Source organism: Erythrolamprus reginae, chromosome 5, assembly GCF_031021105.1.
Source record: "Erythrolamprus reginae isolate rEryReg1 chromosome 5, rEryReg1.hap1, whole genome shotgun sequence".
In the NCBI taxonomy this organism is placed as follows: Eukaryota; Metazoa; Chordata; class Lepidosauria; order Squamata; family Dipsadidae; genus Erythrolamprus; species Erythrolamprus reginae.
In genome coordinates this window covers 101028199-101045286 of record NC_091954.1, presented here as the reverse complement: position 1 = coordinate 101045286, position 17088 = coordinate 101028199, and the positions used below count along the sequence as shown (strand labels likewise).

Genomic DNA, 17088 nt, shown 5'->3' with positions numbered 1-17088 from the left:
TAATTCCAAAATGTTTGGAGCTCCACGTAAACTCCATCAGCATTGACAAATCACCATCAATTGCAAAAAGCAGCTTTATTCAGAACTTACATCCTGTGACAATATCTTTCAGACCTTCAAACTTCCACATCTGTCTAGTCCACATTCTTGGGAAGAACTTGATAGGTAGACAAAAATGCCAGATCTAGTATGAACATGACTGACTGTGCAACAAACCATAATATGTAATATCTAACCCTGCCTTAGGCATGAAAACAGGCTGGGTAACTATGGGCCAATTACTCTCAGATCAATTCACACCTCACAGGATTATTATGTGGAAAAAAAGAGAAATAAATATTATATCAGCTATGTTCATTGCCTCAAGTGATTTGTAAAAATAATAAAGATGGGGTAAAAAAACCCTAAAGAAATATTATTAATATTATTATTATTATTATTATTACTACTACTATCATTATTATTATCATTATTATTTGATTTGTATGCCGCCCCTTTCCAGAGACTCGGAGCGGCTTACAACAACAATACATAGTACAAATCTAATGGTTAAAAGGGACAGTTTAATATATATATTCAAAAATAAACCTTTTATTTCTACATTACAATGATATTCTAAGAGGAAAAAAGTGGGCCTTCATTTCAATTTCCCATTTGTAAAATCTCTCATGCAGTAAGTTTGAGCAACTTCCCCTTCCTACACCAATAAAAGGCTTGGATTTAGACCTGGAATCCCCCCATCCAAGTCCACAAATCTAACCCGGCCAGTCAAGATTTTTGGGAGAAAGCTCTACCTCTTGTCCTTTTATACCTGCTGACTTTAATAGTACAGTATTTCATTACTTTTGCCATTAACTAATGGAATCCCTGATAAACAATTCTATACAGTGCACCTGGAAGATACATTTTGCTGCACCCTTAGTACTAATTGTATTGTTTGTTGGGGGAGTTACTAATAGCACCTAACATAATGGATTGTTCAGAAGGAAATCATTAAATTTATCAGATAAGCTGGAGGGGAAAGGGACTGGAATGCTGGCTGGGGAATTCTGGGAGTTGAAGTCCAAATATCTTCAAGTTGCCAAGGTTGGGAAACACTGGTCTAGTCGGCACTCCATGAATTTTTAGCTGATGGCAGCAGCACAAAGTCACAAGAAAGTGTTTCAATGACAATTCATGCAATTTGGGGAAAATGGATTGCCTGCAAAGTGATCTGGGATCCCAAAGGTGCCTTTTCTCAAGAGGCAACTGGACTTATAGGCTTTGTTGTTTTGGGAAAAATGTTTCACTTCTCATCCAAAAAATTACTACTGCTCTACTATTACAGTGATCCCTCGGTTAGCGCGGGGGTTACGTTCCAAGACCTCCCGCGCTAACCGATTTCTGCGTTATACTGGATGCGGAAGTAAAAACACCATCTGCGCATGCGCGCCCTTTGTTCCATGGCCGCACATGCGCAGAAGGTGGAGCGACGCAAGTTCGGAGGCTGGCAATGCAATGGTGATTTTTCCGGGCTCCTCGCCGCTACCCACAGGGCAGCGCTGGCGGCAATGGCAACCCTCCCTCCTTCCCTTCTCTCCCTCCCTCCTTCCTTCCTCTCACCGGCTTTCTTGGGGCAGCGCTGGCGGCAATGGCAATCCTCCCTCCTTCCCTTCTCTCCCTCCTTCCTTCCCTCCTTCCCTTCTCTCCCTCCCTCCTTCCTTCCTCTCACCGGCTTTCTTGGGGCAGCGCTGGCGGCAATGGCAACCCTCCCTCCTTCCCTTCTCTCCCTCCCTCCTTCCCTTCTCTCCCTCCCTCCTTCCCTTCTCTCCCTCCCTCCTTCCCTTCTCTCCCTCCCTCCTTCCCTCCTCTCCCTCCCTCCTTCCCTTCTCTCCTTCCCTCCCTCCCTCCTTCCCTTCTCTCCCTCCCTTCTCTCCCTCCTTTCTCAAAAAGCACTTAAACTGTAACTGTACTGTACTGTGTAATGACAGAATAAAACCCCCCAGCCCTCACCTGTGTTTGAATTTCATTCATTCACTCAGTCATTCATTCATTCATTCTTCTGTACAGTATGTACAGTACTGTGTGCCACTCAGTCCCAACACTTTTAACCCATAAATTACCATTTCCCATCCCCTTAATTACCATTACTGTACACATTGAATAAGACTCTTAAGTTATGAACAATAACATATTTATTTACATTTTTTGGGGTGGGGTGGGGGTTAGCATAACTGGGATAACTAGGGATCTTCTTCTATCACCATTTCTACAATGGACGCTGCAGGTGATGGTGTGACAGACCTCTTGGTTTTTGTGACAAACATGGTCATGGGCAGTTGTTGGCGCCGTTTCTTTTTCTGGCCTAACATGGATCTGTATGGTGCAAAGATGTTGTCAAGGGAGGCGTTAAACTGTATAGAGCGAGTCATGTTGGGATCCCAAAGTTCCACCATGTGTTGCAGATGTGCAGCAGTTCTGTTCAGTTCTGCAAGCCGCTCAAGCGTTAGGCCAACATCTTCTTCTTCCTCAGCTTCTTCAGCTTCCGCTTCCTCCTCTTCTTCACTCGCTTTGGCTTCATCTTGCATCAAGAAAGTCCTTGAAGGCATCCTCTTCCAGAACAGGCCTGTTTCGTCCATGTTGAACACCTGTTCTGGAAGGTAGCCCCCTTCTGCAATTAGGTCTTTAAACGTGCGCTGGACAAAGTTTTCTGCTGCACCTGTATCTGCTGAGGCAGCTTCTCCATGCAATGACACACTCTTCAGGCCATAGCGCCGTTGAAATTTCTCAAACCACCCTTTGCTTGCTGTGAATGTGGCTGGGGCTGAAGAAGCAGAAGAATGACAGGAAAGGGAGAGAGAAGTGACTTGAATGAAAGCATACAGAGTAAATGCCCACCTCCTTCCCTCCTTCCCTTCTCTCCCTCCCTCCTTCCCTCCTTCCTTCCTTCCTCCCTCCTTCCTTCCCTCCTTCCCTGCTCCTTCCTTAAAAAACACTTAAATACAGTATGTAATGACAGAATAAAAAACCCCAGCCCTTACCTGCGTTTCCCTCATCTGCATCGCCTCCTTTTGTGTCTTCAAGACGGTTGTACAATTGCTGGGCCTTGGTCCTTATAGTGTTGGTATCCAAAGCAATGCTCTTTTTGCGGCAGTCTTGTACCCACAGGGACAAAGCAGCTTCCATCTTCATAAGCCGTTTGTTTCTAGGCGTCACCATTCTTTTTGCAGCCTTGTTGAATGCCATCAGAGAACTTTGCCTTATCTTTTTCTCGTCGTCCCGAATGGTTCGCACACTCGATTCGTTGATCCCATACTGCCGACCAACATCTGCATAAGAGCGTCCCCCTTTCAGCATGTCCAAAATGTCAATTTTCTCTTTAATTGTGAGTATCCTCCTGGTCTTTTTAGCGTCGCCGCCTCCACTCCGTGTGCAACGTTTAGGAGGCATCTTCCAACAAGTCTGAACAAGTTCCAACAGTTGCAAAGCTTTTTTTTGCATTTGCAACGATTGGTCGAGATTTTGGCCAATCAGCAATCAGTATGACGTCATCGGGCGGGAAAAACCGTGGTGTAGGAAAAAAACCGCGGACTTATTTTTTAATTAATATTTTTTGAAAAACCGGGTTGCAGCGTTTCGCGCTAATCGAGAACGCGCAAATCAAGGGATCACTGTACTACTAGTTTTTTCCCATCATTCCTATCACCCATTTCCTCCCACTTATGATTGTAACTCGTTGCTTGTATCCTTAAGATTTTTTATTAATATTGTTTCCTCATTGCTTATTTGACTCCTATGACAATCATTAAGTGCTGTACCTTGTGATTCTTGACAGATGTATCTTTTCTTTTATGTACACTGAGAGCATATACCCCAAGGCAAACTCCTTGGCCAATAAAGAATCTATGCTACTTCAGCTCTGACTTGGACGGTGGAGAATGGAAGGTTTATATACTACTCAAAAAAACAAACACTTAAACAACACAATATAACTCCAAGTAAATCAAAGTTCTGCGAAATCAAACTGTCCACTTAGGAAGCAACACCGACTGACAATCAATTTCATATGTTGTTGTGCACATTCATCTTTGTACAGAACAAAGTATTTAATTAGAATATTTCATTCATTCAGATATAGGATGGGTTATTTTGAGTGTTCCCTTTATTTTTTTGAGCAGTGTACTTTTTAAAAGAAAATACTGGAGATTCTCCTTCCTGAGCAAAAGGTGGATTAGAAACCTCCAAGCTCCCTTTTCTAATTATGTTATTCTGTTCTTTTTTCCTTCAAAAGGATTTTGGACAACCTCCTTGCAGACTTGAGAATCTCCATAGGCCAGTGGATCTGGGATGTCTTTCGTGTTCCCCTACCTTATTCCGCAAAACATAAAACTCCGCGCGCTGATTATCTGACCAAATTATCTGGTCCCGCCCTTAATAAACGGTTCCCCACCCAACGGCTGAAACCATTTCAACCGCGCCTGACTTTCCTTACAAGGACCACGTGCTTTGACCAGTCCATGCCTAGTTTTCAAACGCATGGGCGCGGACTGATGACGTGGCAGACGCAGGCATAATTTAACCCTCCCCCCCGCCCGTAGGAAACGTGAGGACGTCAAGGAATAGAAACTGGAAGAGATCCTGGCGGGAGGTCTAAGTGAGGTGGGTGGAGCCATTCTTCAACGCAGCTAATGGCGGAGGGTGCTTGTGGGGAGTGGGCGGGGCCCAGCGCTTACGGGCAGCGCGAGGGACGCGCTGCACACGCCCTTGCGTCCCTTTTTCTCCGCAGCTTGTCTTCCCTCTCCCCCCCCCTCCTCTCCAACCCAACCTCCCCACGCGCCTTCCCGCTTCCCTTTCCGGCGGCGGCTGTGCGCGTGTGCGTTGCTGCGACGCCCCGTCAGTCTTTTCCTGCGCCGCGTGAGGTAAGTGCTTGGCCTGACGCGGGCCGGCGGGCGCGTGTGCGGTGTTCTCCCGTCTTCCGCCCGACCTTTAAAGCGGGGGGCTCGGGAAACGGCGGGGAAAGCTCGGAGGCCTTTCACCCGCCGCCGGCCGCATGTTAGCCGCCGCTTCCCGCTTCCTTGCCGGCTCGGAGCCCAGCCATGTGTGTGTATGGGGGGGGGGGGGGCAAGCCCCGAGGAGAGGCCCTCCGGCTTTTCTTTCGCCTCAAGAAGGCGTTGCCGGGCGGACTTTACCTCACACGAGCGGCGCCTTTACCGAAGGCCCAGACATCCTTCTCTTCCCGAGGCTTCCTTTTTCTCTCGCCCGGGAAAGGAACGGAGAGGTTGCCTCTCGTGTCCCTTCCCTTCCCGAACTGCCCGCGCGGCTCCACCCAGGTAGGTAGCTCGCATGGCTGGCGAGAATGAATGACTCCGCCCGCTGGGGGTGGGGGAGCCCTCGTGGATCTCGACAGGGTCGGGGCCTCCTTGCCTGCCCTCCTCAAACATAATAATAATAATAATAATAATAATAATAATAATACTCGTTTATTTATAATGTCCTTTTAACAAAGGCCATAACAGCAAGCCATATGCAGCTAGCAAAGACAGACAGTAGGCAATACACAGACTTCCTCGTTAGCTCCCCCCCCCCTTGCTGGGTAGGTTGCAATCTCCCCGTAGCTTGCAAAAAAAAAAAAACAACCCGCAATAAAGAGCCTTTTTTAAAAGTTAACTCGGGTCGCCTGCGGCCTTGGGAATCGATAGAAAGGGCGGTCTGATAACTGCTGCTGAGTCGACAGTCCGCCTCAACTCCCTCCCCTTTCTTTCCTCCCATTCATCACGATAATCCGTTAAAACACATAAAAGCAGAGCCAGGGCCGCCTCCTTTTGACCTTTCAAGACAGCTTTGGGATTTTACAGGTTCGTTCCTCTCTTTTGTTGAAGAAGTGCAATTCAGGGATTCTGTCCGGCCTATAAAAGAGGGTGTTGCCCAAATCCCTAGTTAGAAATTTGCAAAATTGTCCCGAGGGCAATTGGGTCACACCTTGTTGGTCTTCCCAGAATTTCAGGTTTGGTGGTAATAAATCCCCAATTGCAAAGGCTTTGCTTATCTCTTAAAGTTCTGGGGCATTTTAAATATTCTCTTCCAAAAAGGGACAACTCTTTCTCTTAGGAACTGAGTAGGTATTTGTCTGGATATGAAGAGACCAATTAAAAAAAAGGAGGGAGGCGGTTTGTCATACGTAGAGGAGGAGCAGGCAAGAATGATGGCTGCCAAAATGCAGTCTCTTTTTGCCTCTGGCAGCAGCTGCCTCCGCCTTCCTTCTTACTTGCACACTGAGAGAACACACACCCTTGTAGTTTCTATAATGGTGATGAATCATGCTTCTTTGTGATAGTTGAAATGACAAATCTGTTTAAGAAACTGAAAACTGAATCTCAATGCATTCAATACTACTGTTACGGCCAGACTTCAATAAAAACCTCTGCAGTAATTTCAACATGGTTTGGCTTAGCCATCATTATTAATTGAAATAAGCATGGTGTATTAGTTTCCCTACTGCTTGCTGGCTTCTGCTTTTCTCAAGCATTTTAAATGTGGCCTGTGAATAACTGACATAAATAAAACAGTTTTACTTGTTTCTTAATTATTGGCTCCTGGAGGATATAATCTGAAAAAACGATTTTGAAAAATACCTCAAATTGTATTGTTCCCAGACACCAATACTATCACTCCAACTCCACCTGAGGGTCAGAAAGTTTTATGTTATCCTAATTATATTACCGTGGCCACATCTCTTCTTTGATACCTGACTGGAATTTCAAACTAATTTAAAATATTCATAACTTTTATCTGTAGCTTCCTCTTTTCTTCCTCCTCATCTGAATAATGCATATCAATATAAGCTCTTTTATCTAAATGGTGAGGAATTGGGTGCAAAAAAGTTTGTGAAACAGTTGAGACTAGTTAAAATCTATAAGAGGAATAAACCTTACTTATTATTTGCTGCATAATGCCGTGTAGATACTGCATTAGGTTAAAGCATCAGTAGCAATTTTGATGGTATCTATGAAAAGGCTGAGAACTGTCTCTTGGAAATTACAGTATTTTCTAGAATTTATTTTGTACTATGGCGGATGAAGTTGACTTCACCACTGGAGATGCTGGTGCTTCTGCCACTTACCCAATGCAGTGTTCTGCACTCCGTAAGAATGGCTTTGTGGTGCTGAAGGGACGTCCCTGCAAGATTGTGGAAATGTCAACTTCCAAAACTGGCAAACATGGTCATGCCAAGGTAATCTCAGAGTATAATTTACCTCTTTTACTGCTTTGATGCACAAGTAGTGTCTTATGAATATTAACTATTTGTCATTATTTCATTTTGCTTAAACTGCATTTGTAGTTGGTTATTCTTACAAACTGATTCAATCATCAAATAAAATTGCATACCAAACGAACGAATTCCAAAATGGCACATTGGATTAAGTCAAGCATTGTGCTTTAATTCTGCATATCATTTTTTTCCCCAGCCAGTTCTCCATGGTCTGTTTTTAAATGTTTTGGGACCAGAAACTATAGAATTGCTAGCTAACATGGCCTTTTCTGTGCCTTGTCATAATTGAACATAACTTGCCAATAAATGAAGGGGAAAATCTACTTGTGCAAGAAGTGAAGGGGTGGAGGAAATCCAGATGCCAGTGTGTAGCATGCTTTATTTCTACAAATTAGTTTTAAGATTCTAAACATATCTGGACTGCATTAATGAATCTTTACTAATCTAAGTTTAGTAAAGAATATAGAAATAGCTTAACTGAATTTTACCTTTGAAATTTGCAGAATGCGAAATGCTAAAAGTTATAAAGTTGTCTTATATGTAAATATGCTTCTGATAGATTGCACTTTAGCAGAATAGTTATTAGCTAAGAGCTGGAGAGTTGACATTTAAATTAATCTTGTGAACTTGCTTCCCTCTAAACTACGCCATTTACCCAACTATTGTGTTGCCGAAGGCCTGTAACGAATTTGCATTTAAATACTTGATTAACCTTAGGCATTATTTTACATACAATACTTTAATACAGCTATTATGTATAATGCAAACACCTTATAATTTTGAGCCTTTGGGAAAACATCTAAAATATACATAATACAAAATAACTAGTTTATGACTGGCTACATTGATAACATTAGAAATGAGAATGTTAGAAATGAAACTAGTCTTCAGTGACATTACATATTCAAAATACTGCAGAATCTATATTGAAACACACGTTCATAGCTAGTTTGTTTCCCCTCAACTTTTGAGAAAATGTGAAATACAATATTCTTAATAACCTAATTATATGATTGTTTTCTAAATAGGTTCATTTAGTTGGTATTGATGTGTTCACTGGCAAAAAGTATGAAGATATATGCCCTTCCACTCATAATATGGATGTTCCAAATATCAAGAGGAATGATTACCAGGTAAGTATGTCTCTGAATCCTTGGACTTGCTGTTTAGATATGTACAAAATGGAAGCCTCAATTGAGATTGGGGACCCTATGAACCCCCAGTTGTCCCTTTGTGATGCTGAAATTGAGTTAGGGATACCTAGATTTGCAACAGTTTATTCTTAACGGGATTATTTGCAGTTTAATATTGCGTAGTATCAATTCCAGTCCTCAACTTATCACCACAATTGAGCCAATCATTTCCTTTATTGAGACATTTGTTAAGTGAGTTTTGTCAGTTATGATTTTTCTTACCATAGTTAAGTGAATCACTGCAGTTGTTAAATTACCAACCTGGTTGTTAAATCAATCTGTTACCCCGTTTACTTTACATGACTTTGGGACACTGCAGTGGTCATAAATATGAACCAGTTGCCAGGCACCTTAATTTTGATTATATGATCATGAAACTGAAAAATGGTTTCTCCCCTCCCCCCCTAATATTGTATCTTTGATGTGTCACTAAATGAATGGTTGTAAGTTGAGTACTACCTGTATCTATCATTACAGGCTCCTAAAAGGTCTCATTACAGTTGTTGTCATACAATATTCTGGATTGTATGATTCCTATGTAACTAGAAAGAACATACAGGTAGTCCTCAACTTATCACCATAATTGAGCCCAATATTTATGTTTCTAGGTCAGACAGTTAAATAATTTTGTCCTATTTTGCAACCTTTTGCACCATAGTTGTTGAATCACTTTAGTCATGAAGTCAGTAAGGGTTAAGTGAATCTGGCTTCCCTATTGATTTTGTCAGATAGTTACAAAAGGGAATCACATGACCTCAAGACACTGCAACCATCATTAATATGAGGCAGTTGCCAAGTGTCTGAATTTTGATCCCATGCCCATGGGGATGCTGCAGTGGTTGTAAATGTGAAAATGATCACAAGTCAGGGTACCATCGTAACTTTGAATAGCCACTAAATGAATTGTCTTGACTCTTGTCCTGCTATTGGAGCAAGATGGAATCTGGGAAGAGAGAGAGAGGTTGACTATGCACACCTCTCAGTCATCCACTTTGGGGGGAGGGATGTCTTGCAAGTCTTGACATCCCCCCTAAGATGTCAAGGTCCTCTTCGAAAATTATGGATGAACATCATCATCAAATGAATTGTCAAGAACTACTTGCACATGTGCATTTAGGAGGTGTAGCAGTAATCAAATGGCTTGCCTCTTGCTGGGTCCCAGATATTGCAAGATGATACCAAGATTCCAAAAAAATCTAAAGCTTTTGGAGACATCTTAGTTTGAAGTAACATTAATAGTTTTAACAATGAACAATAAAGAATATATTCTTTTTGTCTTTCCACTTCTGATAATATCTTCTAAAAAGATTTTCTGAAATCAATGATCAATTGATGTGAGAAAATAGAAATCATACTGTAGTTCTTTAAAATATATGGGCTTAAAAATTGGTTTGAGAAAAGGCAACATTGAGAAATACGCTGAGAGGATATTTTAAATTCACAGATCATTCTGATAACTTCAGGATAGGCATTCTCAAAAAGAACAACAGAAGACTTATTTTCAACGCTGCAATTCTATCATTCCCCATTTTAATGAAGAATGTAATTGAATAAAATACTTTATACCATATCTTGCAGCTAATCTGTATACAGGATGGCTACCTTTCTTTGCTGACAGAAAGTGGAGAAGTTCGAGAAGATCTAAAAGTCCCGGAAGGTGAATTAGGAAAAGAAATAGAGGGAAAATACAATGCAGGAGAAGATTTCCAGGTAAGGATTTTACTCTCTTGATAATGACATCAACTACCTTAGGAGTGTTTTTAATATATTTTATTTTCCTCCATGAATAACAGTTTTTTTCTATATGACAAAGGAAGTGCTTTCTATCTAGAATCCAAGTGTATTATTTATTGGTTGGTTTATTAATTTTTTATGCCACTCATCTTCCCACAAGGTGACTCTGGGCAGTTTACAAGTTATAAAATAAGTAAAAACAATTTAAAAATAAAAACCACACAGATTAAGGTATTGTTTCAATTGTCAAAGATATGGTTAGTTTTGAGTTAAGTCTCTTTCAGTCTTTGCATTCATATTCTAAGTGGAAGTCACCAATGTATGCTCTATTCTTTACAATGAACATTAATTGTAACTTTGGTTAGTAATACTTCTAAATATCTTATTGTCTTTCCACATTATTTTGATAACCCAATGCAATTAATGAACAAAGCAAAATTAGCTGGATTCCCATCTATAAAATCAAAAACCTACAAACCAGCATAGATTCATACACAATATTCTACAAATAAGTAAACCATGTTTTTGCTTAGTGTGCTCCCCTAGTTTTTCTTATATTTATGAGAAATGAATTTGTTACAGGAATAGTAATTTTAATACTAATGTAGCAAACTACAAGATGTGTTAATTGAAATGAAAATATCATGGAATTGTAGAACCTAACAAAATTCTTTGTTCTCCTTCTGTAGGTGTCGGTCATGTCTGCAATGAGTGAAGAATGTGCTGTAGCCATAAAACCTTGCAAATAGGACCACCTGAATCAAACAGTTGCTAAAGTACCAGCAACTACAAATCTTGTATTTTAGTTCTGATTATCACCAAAGCTATAACCTTCACTAGCAACCTCGTGTCTTTGTTTGAAAATAGTGCTGACTGATGTTGCAAGCAGTTTGGCAATCTTAAGATTGCTGAAGTTCAAGTGCTTACAGGAATGGCAAGGCAGTCAAAAACTGTCATTTTAGATCATGAGGTATTCAAATGTAGTATGCTTTGCTCAAATGAGACTGTATAGCAGTGCCAATACCAAGGTAGTACTCAGTTTGAGTTTACGTAAATATTAAAGAAACTAAAGTAACTTTGTTTTAAAATCTTAAACATGGTAAAATGTGGCTTGCACGGAACTGCAAAACCTAATTGAGCTAGAGACAACGGAACTCATGTGATCAAAATGCCAGTGCTGATTGGCTGTGTACAGCAAACTAGCTTTGCTGTCTTGCTCTTAATTGGTCACAATTTGCTGTGATGTAAACATCCAGAATTGCTGGATGCTTTCATACTCTGGTTAATAGTGCACAAATGTTGGAGCAGGGTAGAGAGGAGGAGATTCACTAGCGGCCTTTGTTTTCAATGTAGAGTTCAACCACTTCCAGTTTTAAACAAGGCAATGCCTCAAGAGTTAACAGTATTTAATTTGGCTTTTACCTTTTTTTTTAGGTTTATGGCAGAAGTAAACTTTTTTTTTGTTTAGGAATTGAAGCAAACCTGTACCTATCAATGGCCTGAAGGCTAAATTTCAACCCTGTGTCACTGAACAGAATTTGAGCCATGGATTGTCTTGTAGAATTTATAAAGAACTATGATAGCGCAACTCTGTCAAACACACGAACCTCTGGACTATAATAAAACTGTTCTGATTCAAAACCTACTTGAGAAGGATTGGTTACACTGCATAGGCAAATGCCTAACTACTAATCAACCTATTATCCATGTGATCTTCGCTTGCAAGGCCATGTTTCAGCTTGATTAGCATTTGGGGAGAACCTAATCACTTAAATTTGCCTTATACTTTGGTAGCAAATAACTAACTTGAACTAGTGACTAGATTCTTAAAACATGCTTAGTTCGTTGGCAGGTTTTTTGTTGTTTTTTGGGTGGTGGTGGTGGATGATAGTAAATAGGATTTTGAGCTTAAGTTAATAGAATTGCCCTTAAGCAGTCAGTAAAGCTAGAATAGATGAGGAAAGAAACTGCATCTGGATTTTTATGAGCTCTAGAGTTAACTAAGCAAGTATCTATGCAGAATAGGGGCACAATACAACTTAATTTGGCAATAAACTTGAAAAAAAAGCACAGTCTTGCTATAATGGTAAATAACTACATGTTTCAAGATCTAGGGCTACTAGGAAGCTGAAGGATTCTAGCTTATTGTTAAAAGTTTAATCATGTGAGTGTTCCTTAATACTGTATTGTCAATATCCATACCAGGAATGGAAGTCACAGTTTGAAATGTGGACTCCCATTTGCTAGCATCATTTGTGATGATCATTTGTCCAACAGTTATCTATTGTGCCTGAGCAGCTGAGAATACTGAGGTTATGATATTTAAGGAGTCCTGCTAGTATCTCCCTAGTGGTGTCATCTTTTAGGAATTTATTACCAGAAGTACCCACTCCTGAAAGACTTCAGATTAATTCCTAGCCGTCTGAAACCACAAGTCAGGAAAAAAATACAATGTCTTATTAGGTAGATCTTATGTAGGACACCGGTAAAACTACAGTATTTCCAACAAGCTAATAGCAAAGCCATTTCTCTTGTAGAGGTTAATTGTCTACAAACCCACTAAGTTTACAATAAACTTTGCTATTGAAACAATGCTATATTATTTCAGGTTCTTTCAGCTATTTCAGGACTATCATGTTCCTACAAATCCATGTTTAGATTGTTTTTACTTTTAAGTTGAAACCAACCACATTTAATTTTCAAGAGCAGGGTCAAAATCTTACAAGCTGAGGGCCAAAATGAAGTCTGAAATAGTCCTCTTGTCAGTTTGTTATGATCTAACCTATTTGCTTGGGGTCCATTATCTTTTGTTCATTGGACTGCGGATATATATATTTTCCTTTAATGTTAGGGATTCTTTTGTAAAAACCCCAATTTACCTCTTGATGTCTTTGTTGTCTTGCATCTGTGCGCAACGAAACCACTGCTAGTTGAGCCATGACTTGAGTATATTCTCAGGGCTGCTCTTGTGAAGATGTGAAAGAGCTTAAGTTGATTATTTGAACAAAGCTGCTTAAAAGTTGTAACAGGGTTTTGTATTGCATAAATTTATAGCATGCCTAGGACACAAGTAAAATTTAGTATATTGAATTAGTCTAAAGGAGTCAAACATTGTGATCCATCTACCCTGTAGGTTAGGTGACATGTTTGACATCAGTAAGCTTTAAATGTTGGAATGCTGACTATGTCTGGGAATTGTAATGGAATAAGCTGTGTTAAATTTTTGTAAGTGTGTAAAGAGCAAGAACCCTTGTCTGTTACTATCAAAAATTTTCACAGTATAATTAGAGACATTGGTCTTTGTAGTGTGTAGATTGTGGTACTGTACTTGTAGAATTCTGGGCTTTCACATTCAGTGACTGTTACATTTAAAAATTCATTGTTTAAAATTAAATGTGGGGGAGGGTGGGAAATGGTTTTGTATTTGCCACAATAGGAAGCTCCCATAAGTATGCAATTATACCTACTGGCAAGTAATGTATGCAAAGTTCATTATATAAGAGTGCCCTTGACTTTAAAAGCAAAACTTGAAAGGTTTGTACTTTTTCTGCGTTTCTGTAATAGTGAAGTGTTCATATGTTTAAGAGTTCTTGGCTTTTAATGACTTGTTTTAACAAAATGTTTGAGTTATTTGAGTCACAGTAACAAAAAATAAAGTTTAAACTTAAAGGCTATTTTTTATTGTCACTTCTATATTTCCTGTTCATCATAGATAATGTTTTCAGGAAATTAGAGGGGAGACTATTTCAGTTCATAGCACTTCAGCAACTGGTTCTGTTATTTAACATCAGTGATCTCCATGCATAGATTTTAAGGAAAAATACTGCTGAGAGAATAACAGAGTTGGAAGAGACCTTGGAGGTCTTCTAGTCCAACCCACTACTTAGCCAGGAAACATACTTCATTGCACCTAAAAGGTTGTCGATATCTAATTAGAAACTTCCAGTATTGGAGCATTCATAACTTCTGGATGCAAGTTCTACTGATTAATTATTCTGCCAGGGAGTTTCTCCTTAGTTCTAAGTTGCTTCTCTCCTTGATTAGATTCCATCCGTTGCTTCTTGTCCTGCCTTTGGGTGCTTTTGAGAATAGGCTGGCCCTCTGTTATTTATGGCACCCCTTAGTTATTGAAACACTGCTATGTCACCCTTAGACCTTTTCATTAAACTAGACCGGGGTGTCAAACTCAAGATCCAGGATCTGGCCTGTAGGGCTACTCTGAATGCCTCTGCCATTGAAAACGGAGCTCGGGAGGGCCATGTTTTTGCTGGAGGCTTCTGCAGCCGAAAACAACTTAGGAGCCCGTTTTCTCTGGCAGAGCACCCAGGCCATCACAGGCGCTCATACAAGTGATCACTAAATGGTCACTAAATGAGCTGTTGTAAGCCTAGGATCACCTATATGGCAGAAGTGCATGCTTAACTTGTCCGGAAATTCTACATTTGAAAGCAAGTGGTTAGGAAGTGGATAGATGCCAGAATGCTCAGCCATGAACTCAGAACCAACGTAGATAAATCATGAAGACAGTTCAGCAGGAACAGGCTTAAGTAATTTTACTCTTCAGTCTTTTCAAAAAATTCTTTCTTCTATTTACAGAATATACACTGCTCAAAAAAATAAAGGGAACACTCAACACACCCTTTAATGAAATATTCTCATTGAATGCTTTGTTCTGTAGGAAGTTGAATGTGCTGACAACAAAATGAAAGTGATTGTCAATCAGTGTTACTTCCTAAGTGGACAGTTTGATTTCGCAGAAGTTTGATTTACTTGGAGTTATATTCTGTTGTTTAAGTGTTCCTTTTATTTTTTTTGAGCAGTATATGTTTCTTGATTGCTAGATAAAGGCAATAAAAGAAATGTGAGGGGAAAACTGGGCAGGCCTTTGTACCTGGCTTAAATGACAATGTCTACATTGCTGTGGGACTAGCAGATTTGACTATACCATTTTTAAAAAATGGTTGTCCAATCTTCCGGCTGAACGTTTTTCACAAGTTGTGGCGACAAGTTGTTTCCCTAATTAACTGTTCTAAGGAAATTTCTTAGTTCTATGGTTGCTTCTCATCAGTTGCTTCTTGTCTTGCCTTCAGATGTTTTGGAAAATAGTTTTGACTCTCTTCTTTGTGGTAGTCTCTTAGATATTGGAACACTGCTATCATGTCACCCCAGTCCTTTTCATTAAACTCAATGCCTGCAGCCATTCTGCATGTTTTAGCCTCCAGTCCCCTAATCATTGTTGCTTTCTTTTGTCTTCACTCTGCAGTCTCAACATCTTTTTTATGATATGGCTAAACTGTATGCAGTATTCCAAGTGTGGGTCTTAACCAAGGCATGGAACTGGAAAACAGTCATTTTAGAATATTTTATTGATTTGTCAAACATGTATAGGATAGTAGTAGTTTGTATAAACCTAAGTAAAAAGTAACGATAAAAGAGGACAAAAAGACAGGGACAGTAGGCACAGTGGTGCCCTTTACGGACCTCTTAGAAAAGGGGAGAGGTCGACTAGATCAGGGGTCCCCAACCACCGGGCCGCGGACCAGTACCGGGCCGCGGGGCATGTTGCAGCGGTCCGTGGAGTCAGCAGCTGCCGGCCCTCATGCCGCCACCCCCTCCCTCCAGCGCTTCGCCTCCCGCCAGGCAAGAGGCCTCGGGAGGCAGGTTCTGCCGGCCACAGGACGATGGATGGGACAGATGGGCGGGAAGGACCGAGAGCCTCAAGCCTCTTTTGGCTTCTGCCGCGGGGCGCTTTTGCGTTTTTGGCTGGGGGGAGGCAGGAGGGCCAGCCTGACCCCCTCTCTCCAGCGCTTAGCTCCCGCTGGGCAAGAGGGCTTGGGAGACAGGTTCTGCCGGCCACAGGACGATGACGGGAAAGAGGGGCGGGGAGGACCAGCACCCCCATGCTTAATCCCGCCCCCAACCACGCCCCTTTCCGCCCCCACTGGGCCATAGAAAAATTGTCTTGCTGAAACTGGTCCCTGGTGGAAAAAACGTTGGGGACCACTGGACTAGATAATCTAAGGTTAAATATTTTGGGGTTTGGGGAAGAAACCAGAGTCAGGTAGTGCATTCTAGGCATTGGTCATTCAATTGCTGAAGTTGTATTTTCTGCAGTCGATTTTGGAGCGGTTTGCATTTAGTTTGAATCTATTATGTGCTTGTGTATTGCTGCGGTTGAAGGTGAAGTAGTCATTAACAGGAAGGACATTTTGGTATATGATTTTATGAACTGCATTTCGATCAGATCGGAGGCGACGTAGTTGTAATTGTCTAATCCCAGTAGTGGAGGAGTGAAGGACTCTTCTTGTAGATTGTATTAATGTCTGGTATGCAATGCGGGTTCCAGATAGGTGAGCTGTATTCCAGAATTGGTCTAACAAATTTATTTATTTGATTTTTATTTATTTATTTGATTTTTATGCCGCCCTTCTCCTTAGACTCAGGGCAGCTTACAACATATTAGCAATAGCACTTTTTAACAGAGCCAGCATATTGCCCCCACAATCCGGGTCCTCATTTTACCCACCTCGTAAGGATGGAAGGCTGAGTCAACCTTGAGCCGGTGATGAGATTTGAACCACTGACCTTCAGATCTACAGTCAGCTTCAGTGGCCTGCAGTACAGCACTCTACCTGCTGCGCCACCCCGGCTCTGGTTAGCAGTGTAGTATTGCCAGAGAAGCAGCTTCTCTCCAAAGAATAATGTTTCTTCTACACTCCCTATTTTTCCACGTAATCTCCATCCGGTTCTATGGCCTTTCTCCAGTGAGACACAAGGGCGTGAATGCCCTGTCGGTACCACTCCTTGGGTCACGAAGCCATTTCTGCACTGTGCAAATCACCTTTTCGTCATCCTTAAAAATGTCTTCCGCGAATGGCATTCTGGCCCAAACAAGTGGAAGTCTACACACAA

The 17088-nt window shown here is 41.0% G+C and overlaps 2 protein-coding genes across 3 annotated transcripts; one reads left to right on the top strand and one right to left on the bottom strand.

Annotated features, from left to right (window-relative positions):
* Positions 1 to 2156: 2156 nt before the first annotated feature.
* LOC139168530 (tigger transposable element-derived protein 1-like) lies at positions 2157 to 3909 on the bottom strand. Its single transcript, XM_070754144.1, has 2 exons — positions 3021 to 3909; positions 2157 to 2803 (listed from the first exon to the last, which is right to left on the bottom strand). Exons 1-2 carry the CDS (start codon positions 3478 to 3480, stop codon positions 2223 to 2225), a joined length of 1041 nt encoding a protein of 346 aa, XP_070610245.1. The 5' UTR covers positions 3481 to 3909; the 3' UTR covers positions 2157 to 2222.
* A 287-nt stretch (positions 3910 to 4196) lies between these two features.
* On the top strand, positions 4197 to 13850 carry EIF5A2 (eukaryotic translation initiation factor 5A2). Of its 2 annotated transcripts, none has more exons than XM_070753623.1 (5): positions 4197 to 4638; positions 7021 to 7210; positions 8278 to 8382; positions 10021 to 10152; positions 10866 to 13850. In XM_070753623.1, the coding sequence occupies exons 2-5, from the start codon at positions 7046 to 7048 to the stop codon at positions 10923 to 10925; spliced, it is 462 nt and encodes a 153-aa protein (XP_070609724.1). In that variant the 5' UTR covers positions 4197 to 4638; positions 7021 to 7045; the 3' UTR covers positions 10926 to 13850. The 2 variants fall into 2 exon arrangements, with proteins under 2 accessions (XP_070609724.1, XP_070609723.1); XM_070753622.1 differs by lacking the exon at positions 4197 to 4638 and adding an exon at positions 4664 to 4898.
* The last annotated feature ends 3238 nt before the right edge of the window (positions 13851 to 17088 follow it).